Source organism: Neltuma alba, unplaced genomic scaffold (genome assembly GCF_004799145.2).
Source record: "Neltuma alba isolate B1F8T4 unplaced genomic scaffold, ASM479914v2 tig00012588_pilon, whole genome shotgun sequence".
Classification (NCBI taxonomy): Eukaryota; Viridiplantae; Streptophyta; class Magnoliopsida; order Fabales; family Fabaceae; genus Neltuma; species Neltuma alba.
Window position 1 is genome coordinate 17,403 of NW_021637039.1, and position 18,684 is coordinate 36,086.

Below are 18,684 nucleotides of genomic sequence, written 5' to 3' on the forward strand. Positions count from 1 at the left end.
TTACAGTTCTTTAATATTTCCAGTCGGCTATGGTTGACCAAAGGGGACACTAATTGGACATTTCTTGACTTAGATGTCTTCCACATATAATCTTTTGCCCATAACTCTTCCCTTTGAAATGCAGTAATATAATATTATGCTCTATTATTTTAATGGACATGGATCTCTATATATAGGGCCAAGAAGAGGGGTCATTAATCATTACAAACACGAAGTTCGAGTTTCATATAGAGAGAATTATGGGTGCTAGTACTACTGCTAAGCTCACATTCGTGGCTTTGCTTTCATGGAGTACCTTTTGCGCTTTGAGTGGTATTGTTCAAGGGAAGGACGTGGATATTCATGATAATGGCTTTGTTGATCCAAACCGATGGAGGTTTGGTGGTGACAATAATGGTGATTATTGTTCTTATAGAAGTTGGAGGGGCTGTGGGAGTTTCTTTGGAAAAGGTGTGAGAGATAATGAAGCAGCTGGCAATGGTGGTGGTGGAGGAGAGGGTGGTGGCGGTGGCAATGGAGTTGGTGGGGGCTTTGGACGTGGTGAGGGATATGGTGCAAGTGGAGGTAGTATTGGAGGAGGAGGAGGAGGAGGTGGTGGTGGTGGTGGTGGAGGAGGAGAGGGTGGAAGTAGTGGGTCTGGCCATGGAGAAGGATTTGGAGCTGGAGTTGGAGTAAGTGAAAGCGGAGGTGGTGGTGGAGGAGGAGGTGGAGAAGGTGGTGGAAGTGGTACTACCGGAGGATCTGGTCATGGTAGTGGATTTGGAGCAGGTGCTGGTGTTGGGGGAGGTGGTGCTGCAGGTGGTGGTGGTGGTGGAGAAGGAGGAGAGGGAGGAAGCAACATTGGAAGTGCTGGAGGCTCAGGTCACGGTAGTGGTTTTGGTGTAGGAGCTAGCATGGGAAATGAAGGTGGAGGAGGTGGAGGAGGCAGTGGTGGAGGTGGTGGTGGAGGTAAGGGCAATGGTGGAGGACATGGTGAAGGTAGTGGATTTGGTGCAGGTTTTGGTGTAAGCAACAATGGAGGAGGTGGGGGTGGTGGAGGAGGAGGTGGAGGTGGCTCTAGTGGAGGAGGGGAAGGTTATGGAAGTGGTTTCGGAGCAGGTGGGGGAATGGGGGGCATGGGAGGAGGAGGAGGCGGAGGAGGAGGTGAAGGCGGTGGTGGTAGGAGCAATAGTGGTGGAGGATATGGTCATGGTAGTGGCTTTGGTGCTGGTATGGGTATGAGCGGGATGGGAGGAGGAGGAGGAGGCGGCAGCGGAGGAGGAGGTGGTGAAAATGGAGGAGGATATGGTAGCGGGGGAGGAAGTGGCTATGGAATTGGGGGAGGAAATGGAGAAGGCAAAGGAGAAAATATCAACAACAACAGAAATGGAATAGGAATGGGATTTGGAATGGGAATGGGATTTGGGTTTGGAATGGGAACAACAAATGGAGGATCTGGTAACACTGCCATCAATATCAATTCTCACAAACCCTAGCTCCCTTATCTCCCTCCTTCCATAACCTATATCCCATCAAAAGCCTATTAATTTGTTTGATCTTACAAGCCATATTTTCTAGTAGTTATACGTAGAGAGGTTAATCATATTTCATGATCCTCATGCAAAATAAATTACCACTTCTTTTTTCCCCCTCTTCTGAATTCAAATAATTTTATTGTCTATGTCAGATCTTTGGTTTTGTTTATTATTGGGTCCATGAGCTAGCTTTGCAATTAATATTGTATTTGTTAAGTGGGTGATCTTTTTAGCCAGAAGCATGTGTCCATTAATAGAAAATTAGTACTACCTCCGGTCCTTAATATAAAACCCTGTTTGACTTTTTATTTGGTCCTAATTATAAGACCCCAATCTATTTTGTCTCTCATATTTATGCATTTTTTCCCAAGATAGTCCTTCTAATAATGATAGTTCTAGCCAATACACTTAATTAGCAATGATATTTTAGGAATGACAACACTTATTTATTACAAATAACTAACTTAACTTACTTCCTTAATCTCCTCAAATAAGTCAACTGGGTCTTATAATTAGGACCGGAGGTAATACCTTTTTATTTTAAATATTAGGAGCCTATCAATTTTTGTTAAAGCTCTCAATATCATCACAGGCGCCAATTATATCATCACATCAATGAATTGATAACAACTGGGATCAGATACATGTCAACCATAAGGTTCTAAATTAAAAACTTTATCAACTTTTTTGGTTATCAAGGATGTGCTTGCTTTATCATATTAAAAGGAATTAAAATAAAGAAAAAGGAAAATATCGTAAAGCAACTATGTTTATTTGATTAGACCACGTAATTTAGCAATTTTTATACTTCATTTTAGTACGTCGGTATAATGGTTAAGTCAACGAGGAACAACATATTTTTAATTGTCACTTTAGCTGACAAGATTAATATTTTAAGATAATATTAAATTTTTTTTACCAATATAACATAACGTACACAAATGCGTGTTACTTTATCATCAAACTTTTGGACAAAACCTTATACTTCCGTAAAATATGTATACTATATAAAGCAAGATATAGTAAATCCTATTATTTATACCAAATTTTATTTAAAAAAAATCTGCATATGATTTTTATTGAAATTACTGATATTATTTGTTTTCAAAATATATAAAAAGTTTCATTTAGATAAAAGGTATTCTTTTCTTTAGTTCAATTTTTTATTTTCTTTTTTACAAAATGCTTTTCATTACCTAAAGGTACTTCTTCAGCTAAAAATTCAGCTTGAGAGCAGTTCGATTTACGAAATTTAAAAGTAAACTAAATCTTAGATTAATTTTCTCAAATTTATATATTTTAAATATAAAAATGACATGAATTAAATTAATTTTAATTTAATGGTTCCACAGAGGCAACAATCGATCAGAATCCCAAAAGCCAGCATAAATGTGCTGGTCAAAAAACAAAAAAGCGAGCATAAATCCAAAAACAAAAGGTTCGGTATTTGCAAATGGGTAATTAAACTAGAGGCCTATTTTCAATTGGGCCTATCTGGCCCATTCAGATTGAAGTCAGGTGTTGAAGACAAGTTGTCACCCAAAAACACAGAAAAGGCCGTTCAACGCTTGTGGCTTGTTGATGTTATGCTTGACGTTGATGTTAATGATATTGATATATATATATATATAGAGAGAGAGAGACTCTAGAGAGAGAGAGATAGTTAAAATTGACAGCAATCACCCATTTAGAGATCTTATTGATGAGACCAGGTTATTTGTTCATAGAGACTGGCAGGTTTATATTAGTATAATTTTTGATCCCTCAACTTTGTTTTTAATTTGGTTTTGGTCTCTAAGAGGGTAAAATAATTCAATTTTTTATTAAATTATAGGGATTAATGTTTTAAATAACAAAAACTTGAGGGATCAAAACATATGGTTTGAAACTTAAGGAATCAAAATTAAAATGAGAATAAATTTGAGAGATTAAAAATTGTATTAAGCTTTGCTTAGAGTTTCTCCTTAGTCCTCGGTGATCTTTTAACTAAATCTTCTCATTTGATGAATGGCATTTTTTGCACTTTTGATCACCGTCTATCTTGTATTACTCAGGCGTAGGGGTGTTCACGGGACGGGACGGGACCGGGACATGCCCGTCCCGGTCCTGTCCTAGTGAACAGGGACGGGACAGGGTTTTAGTCCCGTGTCCCGTCCCGTCCCGTTCCCCTCCCCTTTTTTTTTTAAAAAAATACTATAATTTTTTATATGAAATTTTTTTATGTTATAATGCTTATTTTTTGTTAGGCTTTTAAAGATAAAAACATTATAAAAAATATTATGTAGAAAACTCAATTATATAGTATAAAAAAGGTGTAAAAACAATACTGTAAAAAAAAAATACGATAAAATAAACACTATATAATGGCTTTATGAATTATTTTATTGAGGAAGGAGATATTGTTCAGATAATATTACAACTTAAGAGTTAAAAATCACTATAATAATAATAATTATTATTAATAAGTAAATTGAATAATCTAATAATAATTATTAATAAATAATTTTTTAAAAAAAAAATATCCCGGGACCGGACGGGACAACCCCGTCCCGCGTCCTGTCCCGTCCCGGTCACTGTCCCGTCCCGTCCCGTACTTGTCCCGTCCTGAATTTTTTTTTGTCCCGTCCCGTCCCGTCCCAAACTCACCGAAACCGAGACGGGACGACCGGGACGGGACAAATTGAACACCCCTACTCAGGCGGATTTTGACAAAGGATCATAGTTGTTGCATGTTGTCGTGGGATTTTTTTCTCCTTTATTTTATTTTATACTCTTTCAATCCTTAATATAAAACATATTTAACTAATTTGATTAGATTAAAGAAATTAGATAAGTTAGTTGATTATAAAAATACTATAACACTTCACATAATTATATCCATATACCCAATAAAATTTCATATAAAAACCCGTACATTACTAACATTCTAAACAAGTCATAATTTCAAAATATTTTTGATATAACAACAAAATAAACTATTAAAGTCTTATAGTCATAGCAATTAAAAATATAACATAGCATGTGCTCGAGGAGCACAGAAACCTTCACGGCTCACTCCATTGGCGTCTTCCCTTGATTCCTACTAGATCCTTCGCCTGAAAAAAATGTTAAGATAAGGCATGAGATCAAACGTCTCAATAATTACTGAAATTTTAACCTATACAAGCAAATCATATATGATAAACAAAAATCCGTTTATATATGTATATATATAAATGAAAACCACGGATTTGATACATTCAACTCAATTTCAGTTTTGATTTAACAATATACAAATATCATTTTTTCCAATATATCCAAAAAAATAATACAATAGCTGCCTCTCTTATATCACTGTCCACCCTTATACCGCTGACTGGAGCCATAGGCTAACGCATAGTCTGATAAGAACTAATCTATTTTACTGAATTATTCCAAGCTCACCGAATACTAGAGATATATCCGGCCAAAGATATAGAGTTCAAGCTCAGACTATGGCTCTCCTCCTTTGCGAACAGGGAGGTGTCACATGTTCCATAGCTCCAATAAATTCCCGACCAAAGAAAAACACGGAAGAAGGGGCCTTGACAAGTGCCATCCACTGTGCACCGAGTGATGGCATACCACGTGGTAATTTATATCCATACAAATCTCTTTCTATCCTTAGCCCAACAATGCATGTCATATGCAAATAATAGTATATCATAATATGTTCTCAAATATATTATTAAAAATAAGAGAGCAATAAAATTCATGTATCATTTAACAGCAACTCATGATAATTTCATAGCTATTAATATATTTAAATATTGATCATAATTACTAGCAATAAATCTTAATAAAATCAGGTAACATACCAAAACATATATTTTCAAAAAAATCATAATATTATATTATATTTCAATATGATATAAAAATTAATAAATCCACAATATAATCATACATAATTCACATGTACAAGAAAGAATTTTAAGAGTTGCCTAGTACTCTTTAGCTTACAAATAATTACACAAAGATTACTCCAAAATTCTCAAGAGTCTACTAAATTGCACATAAATATTTATTAATATAAAACTTAAAATTACTTCAAAACTACTCTAAAATTCTAATACTACCCTCTAAACCAAAATTACATAGATATATTAACTCTCCCAAATCCAACCATTTATAATAGATATAATATTATTTTGAAAAATATAATTTACATATAAAGCTATTTAAATTTAAAAAATTAAGTAAATATATTTTTATTACCCAAAATCTAAATATTTTATATTAAATCTTAATTATTTATTGTAGTCTCCTTTAAAAAATTTTCTCAAACCAAACAACTTCTTTGAATTATAAATAAACTGTAACTTTATTTAATTTCACAAAATTCTCAATTTACAATTTTTCAAGCCTTCAAAAATTATTTTAAAAATATATCTTTACTTTTTCAAGATTTAAACCGATTAAAACCTCAATAATATATTAAATAACTCAAATAAATTATTTAACTTAAATTTAATCGGTAAAAACATACTATGTGTCTAAATAACCAGTTTTTCAACTAAAATCTCAATTTAAAATTCTCAAAATAGTCATTGAACAAATATAAACCGATTAAAATTTCTTAATAATGTATCTTTAAATTTATACGGTAACTCTATACTTACACCATACCCAAACGGTAAAATTTTCTCTAAACATGATAATAAAACTAATAATATAAAGCTGTAAATATATAGAAAATATTCATAAAGAAAATATGATAAAAAGAAGTAGTTTTGTGTACCTAAATAATTTTCAAAACTTGTCACGTATTCTGCAACTCAACTCTCGCTCTCTCTTCCTCTCTGCCTCTCGCTCTCTCTCTTTCTTTACTCCTTCTAGCATGAAATGAAAAGAAGACGGATTGTAGGTATTTAACATCCTTGCATTTAATTTTCTTCCTCAATTTTCTTCTGCCTGTGCCTTGTCCTATTTCTCTTCAGCTGTCCCTCACCCCTTCTTTTTCCTTTGCATTAATTACCCCCCTCCCGTTTTCTACTCTCCGCGGAAAAAGGTGGGGGTGGTTTTTTTAAAAAAAAAACTAATAAAATATTATTTTAATAAAATATTATATTTTCTTTTTCTTTTTATTTTTTAAAAAAAAGTAGTATGTTTCAAATACTACCTCCGATCCTTAATATAAGACTTCGTTTGATTTTTGTTTTGATCATAAATATAAGACCGCAATCAACTTTGTCTCTCATATTTATTCATTTTTTTTTCAAGATAGTCCTTCTAATAATGATAGTTCTAACCAATAAACTTGATTAGTAAGGATATTTTAGGAAACACAACACATATTTATTACAAATAATTAACTTAATCTGTTTTCTTAATTTACTCAAATTAATCAATTAGCTCTTATATTTAAGACCGGAGGTAGTATGACATATTCTTCCTAAAACACCATAATAATTTTTCTTAATACTCTCTCTTTCTCTTCTATTTGATTATGGTTGATGGAGTATCTATAGGAATAATTTAAAAAAATTGATAAATATGATAAATATGTCTTATGTTTAAAACTAAAATCAACTCAATAATTAGGCCCTATATTAAGGACCGAAGGAGTATCATTTAAAATGCAAATGTTTTAAAAAATTATCCTTAAAAATAATAAGTTATATTACTTGGGCATTAAAAAATTTTAAGAAATAAAAAGGCCAATCACCAATTCATTGCGTTCAAACTAGAAATGTGGTGCGGTGCTTGAGATGAGTTCTAAACAAATATTTTTATGTTTTACGAAACAAAGTTTCTATTGAATACAATATAAAATCACTTAAAATAAATTTAGCCAAACACAAACCAAAATTTTCCCATAATCTACTGCACAAACTCCGATGATATACTACAATGTCTGTTGTCTTGTTCTTTAAGGCTTCCTCCTCGCAAACTAAAATTTGGTTTCTATTTACACACACACAAATACATGACTACTAAGTGTAATTTAAGCAGTGATTGAAGATTTTGATTAAAAAACAAAGTCCAATTGAAGATAGTTCTCCTAAAAACACTTTCTGTATTACTTCAAATCAAGATCCTATGGTTAAAACCCATCTCATTGTATGCCTGTTGGTCTAAATTTGGCTTCTTTCTATAAACTGCGAGAATATTATAAGGGTAAAATACTTTAACCATCATCCTGTCTTGTTTTAATTACATAAATCTCTTTTCTATTTTTAAAACATACATTCTAATCCATTAATACTATTAAAAATATTCTAAAAAGATTCTTTAACTATATTTTTTAATTAAAGATCATATTATAATAAATTTTATTTACTAATTTGCCCCTCATTATATTACATCTCTATTTTATCTTTTAACATTAATATTTATTAATTATCTATTTAAAATTTTTATTAAATTTAGACAAATTTTAAGTACCTTCAATTATTGATAACTTGGTTGAAAATTGGAGTAATTTTTTTTAACAAAGATATGTTTTATGAAATATATTTAAAAAATTTTGAATTATAACATATTGATATAATTATCTTTTATGTCTTTATAATTTAGTTGAAAATACATATATATAATAACAAAATATTTTCAGTTAACACATAAATTTAAAAGATCATACCACACGTTAGTTTTAATAAATGAATGAGATTAAATATTTGAATTATTCAAAAATAAAAGTTTTTATTTATAAAATTAAATAAATTTATAATATGGTAATTGACTTAATAGCATAACAAAAAAAAATTAGAATATATATTTTTTAATTTTAAATAAAGATATGTCATATATGATTAAATAATAATAATTAAATAATATTTGTGCTAAAGAGGGTCATTTTAGTCAAAATAATAGGTCAACGCTATGATTTAAAAGTCAACTGACAATCAAATTAATGAAAGTTGAATCTCAAAATTAGAAGAAAGATTTGTACAACATATATTCTGATTTTAATATTTTTAAAGTAAAATAGAGGTCTTTGTAATTTAGATAGAATAGATGTTAATGTATTTTACTCTAATTATAATGTTTATGTAGAAATTATAATTATAATAATACTGTCAAATCCCCATTATCGCCACCGTTGGATACTTAGGATATACACAAAAAGTAGAGTTGGATGGATGAACGGTTGATTAGCAAACAAGGGAGACGGCGATGGCCAACCTCGTCCGGTAGTGCTTCGACCACTCACTCCCGATGGGGTATTCTCGGCTCTCACATCTTAGCCACCCACCAACCCCTTCAATCAAATTCTTTTTTTTTTATTTTTTATATATCTGTTTTTTTTAATCTCTCTCTTTGTTCTTTTCTTTGTTTTCAACAGATAAATGATGCTCTAACGCCAAACACTTGTGCAAAGAGAGTCTATCTCTCTGACCATCCTCTGTTGAGCTGATCCTTTCCAGGTTCTCAGATTTGCCTCATTCTGAAGAGTCGCAGATATAACGGAAACCAACACCTGGTCAGTGTTGTATTCTACCCTCTTTTTTTCTCTTTTGCTTTGCGGATCGTATTTATTCTCATCTGCTTACACTGATCTGGTTGTTTGTTTTCTGTTTACGTGATGAATCTGGGAATTGCCATTTTGATCTAGGAAATTGATAAAGCTCAAAGTTTTCCCAGATTCTTGACTCTGGGGTGATAAGGAAAAACTTTTTATTATATGGCTCTCCATGGAATTTTGTTGCATTGTTTCAAAACGTGAAATTGACCCCCCCCATTAAGACACAGCAACTTTAGGAAGCCGGAATTTTTGTTTTCGAAGTCAGAAATGTTACTTTTGTTTGTGTTAACCACATTTGGATTGTTTTTGTGAATCGTGACAATATTGAAATGCAGTTACACCAGATGGACAATCAGATTCTCTGGTCTGATAGAGACTATAGAGAATGTGTGAAGAGGTAAAGTGAGTTTCACATATAGTCATACTATTCTGGATCACTCTTTCTTCAAATGCGCAAGAACATGATAGCGTTGCAGGGGACCCCATTTGCCCGGTAGATTGTTGTTTAATTATTTAAAAGTTAGAACTGAGCATGATGGATTGTTTGAGTTTTCACTTTTTCCTGTAAATGCTGGCCCTTTTTGGTGGGGAGAATATTGAAATAACTTGATTTTAAACTATACTTTCCTAAGAAGTGAGAGAATGTCATAACATGGCTTCCTTTGACACCATCAAGCCCTAGGCTAGTTCTGTTTATTAACATTTCGGCCTCCTTTATATCTCTCAGAAATCTTAGAAGATGAGGGGAAGCTTATGGCAACTTGGGCAATCAATCACCCGCCGTCTTGCCAGCGGTGATAAGAAGGCTGTGGCTCGCAGATATTTTGCTACAGAAGCTGAGCTGAAAAAGACAGTTCTTCATGACTTCCACGTTGCTAATGGGGGGAAGATGGTGCCATTTGCTGGATGGAGCATGCCCATTCAGTACAAGGACTCAATCATGGACTCAACCTTGAACTGTAGGGAGAATGGTAGCCTATTTGATGTCTCCCACATGTGTGGGCTAAGTCTTAAAGGAAAGGACTCTGTTTCTTTCCTTGAAAAGCTTGTAATTGCTGATGTTGCTGGGCTTGCCCCTGGAACTGGAACATTGACTGTCTTTACAAATGAAAAGGGTGGGGCTATTGACGATTCAGTGATTACCAAGGTGACAGATGATCACATATACTTGGTTGTGAATGCCGGGTGTAGGGATAAAGATCTGGCTCATATTGAGGCTCATATGAAAGCATTCAAGGCCAAAGGTGGTGATGTGTCATGGCACATCCATGATGAGAGATCTCTTCTTGCACTTCAGGTCATTTCATGCACTCTCATACTTTGTCTCTTTTATCATGTAAATTTTTCTAAGAACTTTCAAAATGTTTTCTTGAGTTGTCAAAATGTCAACTTATTTCTCTATTAGAAAAACTATTGGCAAAAGCACAAGCAACTTCACCTCAGCCTTGTCTTTTCTCTATTTGCCACTACCAATATCTTATGTATGGGCCTGGCAGCATTGCTCTTTACTTTTTTGGATATGCCATTGTTTTGTTCTTTCTTAAGGGGTATCAGATGTCCAAATTTGTTCTTCAATCTCTTGTTTCTGGAAACTTTCTTTGCTCCGTCTGTTTCCATTGCTTTTCTGTTTCAACTGATTTCATATGATGCATGTGGAATTGATTGGTCAATTCACACATTCCCTGTGCATATAGCGTGCATTATTCTCTCATACGTTCAAAAGTTAATTCTAGAGTATACTGTTTGGATCTGAATATGCTTGTTATTTCAATTTAATCGTTAGAGGGGTCAAAGTGATTTTAGTACTCTTTTTAATTGACAAAAGTGAAATTGATAGCTGTTTTAGTTTAGAAAATTTTCTTTCCCGTGACATCAGCAAAAGATTCTATGTCTCTGGTGCAGGGTCCTCTTGCTGCCCCTGCTCTTCAACACCTGACAAAAGAAGATTTGAGCAAGTTGTACTTTGGCGAGTTCCGTATATTGGACATTAATGGCTTTCGTTGTTTTCTTACCAGGACAGGGTATGCTCTTTTGAAAAGTTACTTCCCTAAAATTAGCTATCTTCTCTGCAAATTAAGGAGCCCGTGTTGAAGTCTTGCTACCTTAAATTCCAGCTTGAAGCACTTTGGCTGTATCAATATTTTGGGGCAGACTAACTGTCTACCTGACCTTTTTGTCTCCTTCCCTTTCTTTTCTTCCCCCTCCCCACTCAAAACGAGTTGCTTAACATGCAACTATAAAGTGATCAAGGTTTGGCCAATTATCTTGTAAAAGTGCTTTTATCATTGTCATTATTGTTTGGCTAATTTCTCAGAGAGTAGCTTACTTTTGTAAATTACTAGAGGGCTTATTTAAAGGAAGGATAAAATAAATTACTATTGGTGATTTTCATTTGGAGTGGCTGCTTTTGTCCCAAAGAAGATCAATTCTTGCTTTTGATTCATCTTCAAAGAACTTCTAATTTCTTTTATCTGACATAAAATGATCAATTCAATCATTGCAAAACAATTTGTTGTCTATGTCCCGTCTTTATTCTCAAGCTACAGTAGTTTGTTTTGCTGATAACATGATGATATAGTGAGCTTCTGTTTTTTTTTTTTTTGGGGGTCTTTCTGCACATAATGCTTAATCTCTTTATTTGTCCAATGCATAATCTAGCTCTCTATTGTACTGATGCTCTCAGGTATACTGGGGAAGATGGGTTTGAGATCTCAGTTCCTTCAGAGAATGCAGTGGATCTTGCTAAGGCAATCCTTGAGAAATCTGAAGGCAAAATAAGATTGACAGGACTGGGTGCTAGAGATAGTTTAAGGCTTGAAGCTGGCCTGTGCTTATATGGGAATGACTTGGAACAACACATCACACCCATAGAAGCAGGACTCACATGGGCTGTAGGAAAAAGAAGAAGAGCAGAAGGTGGGTTTCTTGGAGCTGATGTTATCCTGAAACAGCTCCAAGATGGTCCTCCAATCCGGCGTGCAGGGTTCTTCTCTACCGGACCGCCTCCTAGAAGCCACAGTGAGATCCAAGACGAACAAGGCAACAACATTGGAGAAGTGACCAGCGGAGGGTTCAGTCCTTGTTTGAAGAAGAATATAGCAATGGGGTATGTGAAATCTGGATTGCACAAAGCAGGAACCAAAGTGAAGATTGTGATTAGAGGAAAAGCCAATGAAGGAGTCGTCACAAAAATGCCATTTGTACCAACAAAATACTACAAGCCTTCCTGATTTGATGATTTATATTCATCTGCTCTGTGTTGTTTCTGCTTGAACTTACTCTCTGGTCACTCTTCCCTGATTGACGATTTTAACCATAATCATTTTAAGAGTGTTATAACAAATTTAATGCTTTTGTCCTAAGCACATCAGGTCTTATGGCACAAATTTATTGCATATTATGGGTATGGTGATTGAGCTCAACATTGTCATCTTCAAGTCTACCAAATCCTTTAATGCAAGTGATGAGGCCCAGGAATTTCAATTTCAGGTGTACCGTACTTAAGAGACGTCAATTTCTATGGGTCACTTGCCAATTTAAGGTTTCCAACAGCTAATGGATTGTTTTACTAAACATTCTTTAATTAGCTTGCGTAGAGTTTCTTCAAAGTTATCATATCTTTCCAGATAATAGTTGGGAGTTCTCAACAAGCATGAGCTCATTGGACTAGGCTATTAGTTGTTTAGTTTTACAATTAAAAAAAAAAAAAGAGTACGTCAATTTTCAAATTTTTTATTGATGATATTATTGCTATTATTATCAAAATAAAAGCAGTTGGATTAAAACATTTGATTTGTGTTGCATCAATATGAAAAAATGACTGTGATCTTAAAATTTTTAGTTTATTTCATTTCTCCCGAGGAAGGAAAAATTTTCCAAAAATTAATTTGCTGTTTAATTTTTCTTTGTTGCAACTAAACATATTTAGAAGAAAATAATTTTAAAAAAATCTTCTGAGTTCAAGCCAACAGGTTTTTTACCTCAGCTAAACACATGTATCATCTTATTGAAAGCAATTTTGTTTGAGATATTGTCGGATACTAAATGTGAACACCACTCCTAGTGAAAATTTAAATATTAGTAAGGATTAATCCGTTCCATTGCCAACTAGTTTTGTTTTTTTTTAAAAAAAATCGTGGTTATGCTTGGGAGCATGTTTTAGCAGTATTCATGTTAAAAAATATTATAAGAAATTATGCAAGATAGTATGATACGCCAGCATTTAATTTATAAAGCATCTCTTTTTGACCATCCCCTTTACATGGCATCTACTGCTAGTTTATGGCGGGCGAAAAAAGAACCTCTATTTCAACAGTTACGCTATCTTCTGCACTGGTAAATACTCTTTTGATTCTTAATATAAAACTTATTAAACTAATTTGATTAAATTAAAAAAAATCAGGTAAGTTAGTTAATTATATAAAACATGACATGTTTTTTCTGAAACACCATATACATCTTCTTTAATATTTTTTTCCTCTCATATTTGATTATGGTTGAAGGAGCATCAATAGAGATAATTTATGATAAATATAAAAAATAGATTTTATATTTAGAACTAAGATTAACTCAATAATTAAGTCTTACATTAAGGACTGAAAGAGTATGTTCTTGTTATTTTGATCCCAAAGAAGTGCGCCCTTCCCACTGTCAGTAATTCACATCTTGAAGTTTTTGTTATCTGCGGATAGAAAATAATTTAAATACCATTTTTATACAACCTAACGATATAAAAACATTCCTATAATTAAAAAGTCAAGAATTCGATCGTGCTTGAGATTTCAGGCCGTCAAAATATTTCCACCACTAAATATCATCCAGTTTGATAAATGAGATGTGAAAGTACTAACTCCAATTATTGCTATAAAAGATAAAAATTAGTAAAATAATCTGTGTAGATTAAAAAAAAATTAATTAAATTAGCTATTTATAATAAATAGGTATTTTCTTCTTTAAAATACCCTTTCTAATTAAAAACTATAATTTGATAAAACATTTAATATGTACAACTACTCTAAAAATTACCTTAAAAAATAAATAAATATGATAAATAAAGTGAATTAAAAATCTTATATTTAGGACTAAATTAAATATTAAGTTAACTCTTATAATAAAAACCGGAAATAATAACAGATACAAATTGATTTTCTTAAAATATTCTTTCAAAATCATGACTACCTTAAATAGAAACACCTTCAATATGTATAATCAATATAAATACTTTAAAAATAAATTATAAATTTTGAAAACAAAATGAATTAAAATCTTATATATAAAATCAAATCAAACCCCTAATTAAAAAACCCAAAAGAATAATGTTTAAAATCACTTATAAACATATTTCTTGTAAACCGAAATAAAATCCTTTTTATATACATACCTCATATTTTGTACATCATAATTAAAAAACTGCTTCAAAACCATTCCAAAGCGAATCTTATGTCAACCTAAAATCTCCCTTGATTGATCCACTAACTTTTTTTTTTTTTTTAATTGATCCATTCTTGTTTTTCACATGTATGCAAACGGAAAAGGCAGAACAAACCAGACGCTAACTAAAAGCTGAGACAATAGCATCAGATCTAAACCAAATTTACCAAAACTATTCCATCCACTAAATATCATCAATACAACTCATCTTAGAGCCCATGCACCCCAAACTCAGTCAGCCCACAGTGACATCATGTGGAAAGAAGCCTAAGTTTTAATCCGAACGGGTCTTTTTTTAAACAAGAAAATTAACTTGATCCGCATAAAAGAAATTCTGGATTTTTTTTTTTTTACCATGAAAAGAAAGTTTTTTTTTATTAAACTCTGCTCGAAACCATAATTTAACCTTCCGGAAATAAAACTTTTCATATATAAATCCCTAACAAAATTTTAAGCTTTATTACCACGGCACGTGGAAATCATATCATCACTCCTTCCTAATTGAAATTCTGGTATATAAATGGCACACAACTGAAATTATCCATCCGATTGAAAATTCACCTTATTTGAAATCACTTTCTTGGCCTCCTCTTCCCACGATGACGGAATATTGTAAATGAGCATCAGTGCAAATAAGATAAAACCAGGAGATAAGTCAAGCAGCGATTGATGAGCATGACCTCGGAGCTAAAGAATCTTCAAATGAACCAAAACATATAGAATTTTGAAGCCTCCCACGTGCCAGGACAATGATGGCAGGTCACCAGCCAAAAACTCATTGCACTCAGTCATAACTATCCATAGAGATCAGTATACATGAAAACTTGCTTCAGACAGCTTCAGACATCAATAAGCAGCCTGCGGGGATCCTCCACAACATCTTTGATACGGCGCAAGAAATAAACCGCCTCTCTTCCATCGATCAGCCGATGATCGTATGTTAGAGCAATATACATCATTGGCCTCGCAACAATTTGACCACCAACTACCATTGGACGATTCACTATCGAGTGCATTCCCAGGATTGCTGACTGCCAAAGATTAGGATGATACATGAAAAACACGAGTCTTTTTCTTGATAACGAATCATGGGCATAATAATTATCACAATATCAATATTCATAATCATTGAAACATCTTCCTAAGCCTTAAACGACAAGGTAGGATGAATCAGAATACAAACCTGGGGGGGATTGATGATTGGGGTACTTATAAGGCTTCCATAAACACCACCATTTGATATGGTGAACGTGCCTCCAGCCATTTCATCTATTGATATAGTACCATCATTTGCCTTCTTTGCAAGGGTGTTGATTTCTTTCTCAATCTCCGCAAAATTCATTCGGTCAGCATTCCGTAAAACTGGAACAACAAGACCCTTGCAACAAAGTTCCATGAAAATTAGCCATACTAAAGGAGCAAGGTTTGGCACTTACAACACAAAAAATTCACTGATCAATTCTTCGAAAGCTAAAATCATGATGAGAAAATCTATTACTGGTCCTTGAGTTAACAGTTATCTTGACATTGAAAATAAACTGATTTGCCAATCTCACACAACAGGACGTGCCAAGTGCAACTGAAAACAAAACAAGCTCATCTTGACTTTTGCCTCTCAAAGTGGTAGCAGAACCAAATTAGCTATAACAGATCCCGCACATTAAACCCTGAACCAAGACTCATGCAACGTAAATCTAAACTTCATTTAAATAATAACTATAAATTCTTTTAAAATGTACACCTTTGATGTGCCAACCGCAATGCTAATATCAATATAATCTCTGTAAATGATGTCATCTCCATCAATGACGCCATTGACAATTGGTTGATGCTGGAGTGCACTTACTGCAGCCTAAAATAACAGGATATCATCATTATTCAAAGATGATCAAGACACAGCAGAACTAACTGTATACATTACATGGCACAGTGACTACCTTAATAAATCCAGACATGAGTCCTAACTTCACACCATGTTTATCAACAAAAACATCCTTGTAATCAGCTCGGAGCTTCATTAAGTTAGTCCTGAAATATATATAGAATCAAGAAGTCACCAAATTATCAAATCAGGTTTAAAATTTGGCTGCAAACAACAGAGGTTGTGCAAATCTTAGCACACTCGCAGTGTCAGTTCAGCAGAGAATACAAGCTGCTAAGTGTTTGATATTAATGACCTAAACTATGGACACAAAAAACTTACATAAACAACTTCTAAATGTTGTCAACATGGCAAAGTGTTCTGTGCATTTTCAGACGTGTTGCCACACGTTTCCTAAGTCTTGTCATAGGAACCTGAAAGCAATTTGTGCATAAAAAGAGGGTATTTGCCAATTTGCAAGACTGAATAATTAAATTTTAAAAGGCAATCAAAGGTAAGGGTAGATAAAAGCAAAACTTACATCTTTTCCCACTCTCCTTAGGCGGAAGTTGAGGTTCTTTCACTGAGGACTGAGGCTGTGCTGCCGCAGATGGAGCTTGGGGCTTTCCCTAGGAGGAGGTGGGGCCTTTGGACTTTCTCAGCTACCTTGGCTTTGGCTTTTCCTTTTCCTTTGAGATGGCTTAGGAGTTTCTTTGGGGGGCACTTTTCAGAGGGGAAACATGTGCCCACCTTCACCAGATTTTGAAATTACAGCTACCTTATCACCTGGCTTAACAACATCACCTTCTCTCGCGACAAGCTACATACGGGCTCAAGAAAAACAAATGAAAGTCAGAACCATGCCCTTATGCACGAGTGACAATGGTTATTTTTTATTACTTTTCTTTGCCATGAGTGATAGTGCATAAAAGCTTCAAAATATCAGCACATTATGAATTCATAGGTATTGGTACCTTCTGTATTATGCCAGCCTCAGGACTGTTCACACAATGGTAACCTACGTGTAACATGTGAAATGTAATAAGAAGCATTCAATGATCATAAATGGTAAAGCCCCGTTTTTCATGACCATTAAGAAATCATTTTTAGAATACCTTGTCAGTTTCTATTTGAGCAATTGGCTCATCAACTCTCTACCACGATCACCAGGTTCTGCTCCCATATGAAACCAAAGCAACCAAGAAGTCAGAGGAAAAACACATAACCAATTATTTTCAATTTTTCCATTAGTTTCGAAGAAGCTGGTTAAAAAAACAACCCTTACTCTTTAAAAAGTTTGCAAGGGTCCATCAGTAATGGATTCCCCCATGAAGGGCACGACAGCATCAGTAAGATCTCCTGCAGCACAATCATAATAGTAGTATAATAACACGTATTTAATTGTAAAATGTGTCGTCTTAGGCAGATATTTATAACATACCATTTTCAGAAGAATAAAATCTATTCAACATGGACATAGGAGAAGCTGCTCGGAATTGGATCAATCCACTGCATGAAAAATATTAAAGTAACTCATTAATATGCGTTGAAAGCAGGAATTGATCAGAGTAAGAAGATGCACAGACCTGATAGATTGGTATCATCTAACACCCTGTCATCAAGTTTAAGCTTCGAATTAGTCATATGAAATAATAGACTCGGAGAAAATTAGCATACCAAAATAAAAAATCATCTTGACAGACAAGTGCAAATACCCCGACAGCCTTGGTGGCCAATACTGCTTATGGTGTGTGATCATTTTCAAGAAGAGTAGCGACTGCCACAAAATTCACATTTATGAACATCAGAAGCAAAGTTAATTAACAGAGGGCATGGCTATAGTACATCAGTATTATTGTCTAAGGCCCAAGTAGTTTGTAAAGAAGTTTTGATCGATCGGAATGAATGATGTATAAGGGTCAGCACGCAAATCAAAATCCAGAGTATAGTGCATTAAAGATTATACTCCCTTCGTTTCAAATAACAGACATTTTTAAAAAAACACCGCGAATCAAGAAATATAGTTAAGCAATTAAAATTTCAAAAATTTCCTATTTTTACCTTGGGGAAGTAACTTTGATATACTTTTAGGAACATTTTAGGTAAAAATTATTAACTGCTCTCAGAAGGCCTTGCATTTTGAAACATGGTATTTTAGAAAACATGTATTTGAAATGGAATGAGTGATATATAGAAACTCGAGATATATGTTATCACATAGGAGCAGATAATCAGAAAAATAAGGCAATTGATTACAACCCAACCAAGACAGGATAGCAAAGACCCCGCATTAAACAGCCAGGAGACTGGGGTAAGCTCGATAGTTTACGAAAGCGCAGGCATAGCTACCTCTTTTGCTATGGTGGCATAACCGCCGTGAATATGGAGCTCGAGTC

General features: G+C 33.8%; 2 protein-coding genes and 1 pseudogene across 2 annotated transcripts; 2 read left to right on the plus strand and 1 right to left on the minus strand.

The window, feature by feature from the left end:
- The first annotated feature begins 239 nt into the window (after nt 1–239).
- Nucleotides 240–1,475, plus strand: LOC114728995 (glycine-rich cell wall structural protein 1-like). The gene has a single exon (XM_028915935.1). The coding sequence runs from the start codon at nt 240–242 to the stop codon at nt 1,473–1,475; it is 1,236 nt and encodes a 411-aa protein (XP_028771768.1).
- A 7,362-nt stretch (nt 1,476–8,837) lies between these two features.
- Nucleotides 8,838–12,429, plus strand: LOC114728996 (aminomethyltransferase, mitochondrial). Its single transcript, XM_028915936.1, has 4 exons — nt 8,838–8,955; nt 9,725–10,294; nt 10,900–11,018; nt 11,681–12,429. The coding sequence occupies exons 2-4, from the start codon at nt 9,737–9,739 to the stop codon at nt 12,225–12,227; spliced, it is 1,224 nt and encodes a 407-aa protein (XP_028771769.1). The 5' UTR covers nt 8,838–8,955; nt 9,725–9,736; the 3' UTR covers nt 12,228–12,429.
- A 2,398-nt stretch (nt 12,430–14,827) lies between these two features.
- LOC114728994 (dihydrolipoyllysine-residue succinyltransferase component of 2-oxoglutarate dehydrogenase complex 2, mitochondrial-like) lies at nt 14,828–17,878 on the minus strand (annotated as a pseudogene).
- Nucleotides 17,879–18,684: the final 806 nt, after the last annotated feature.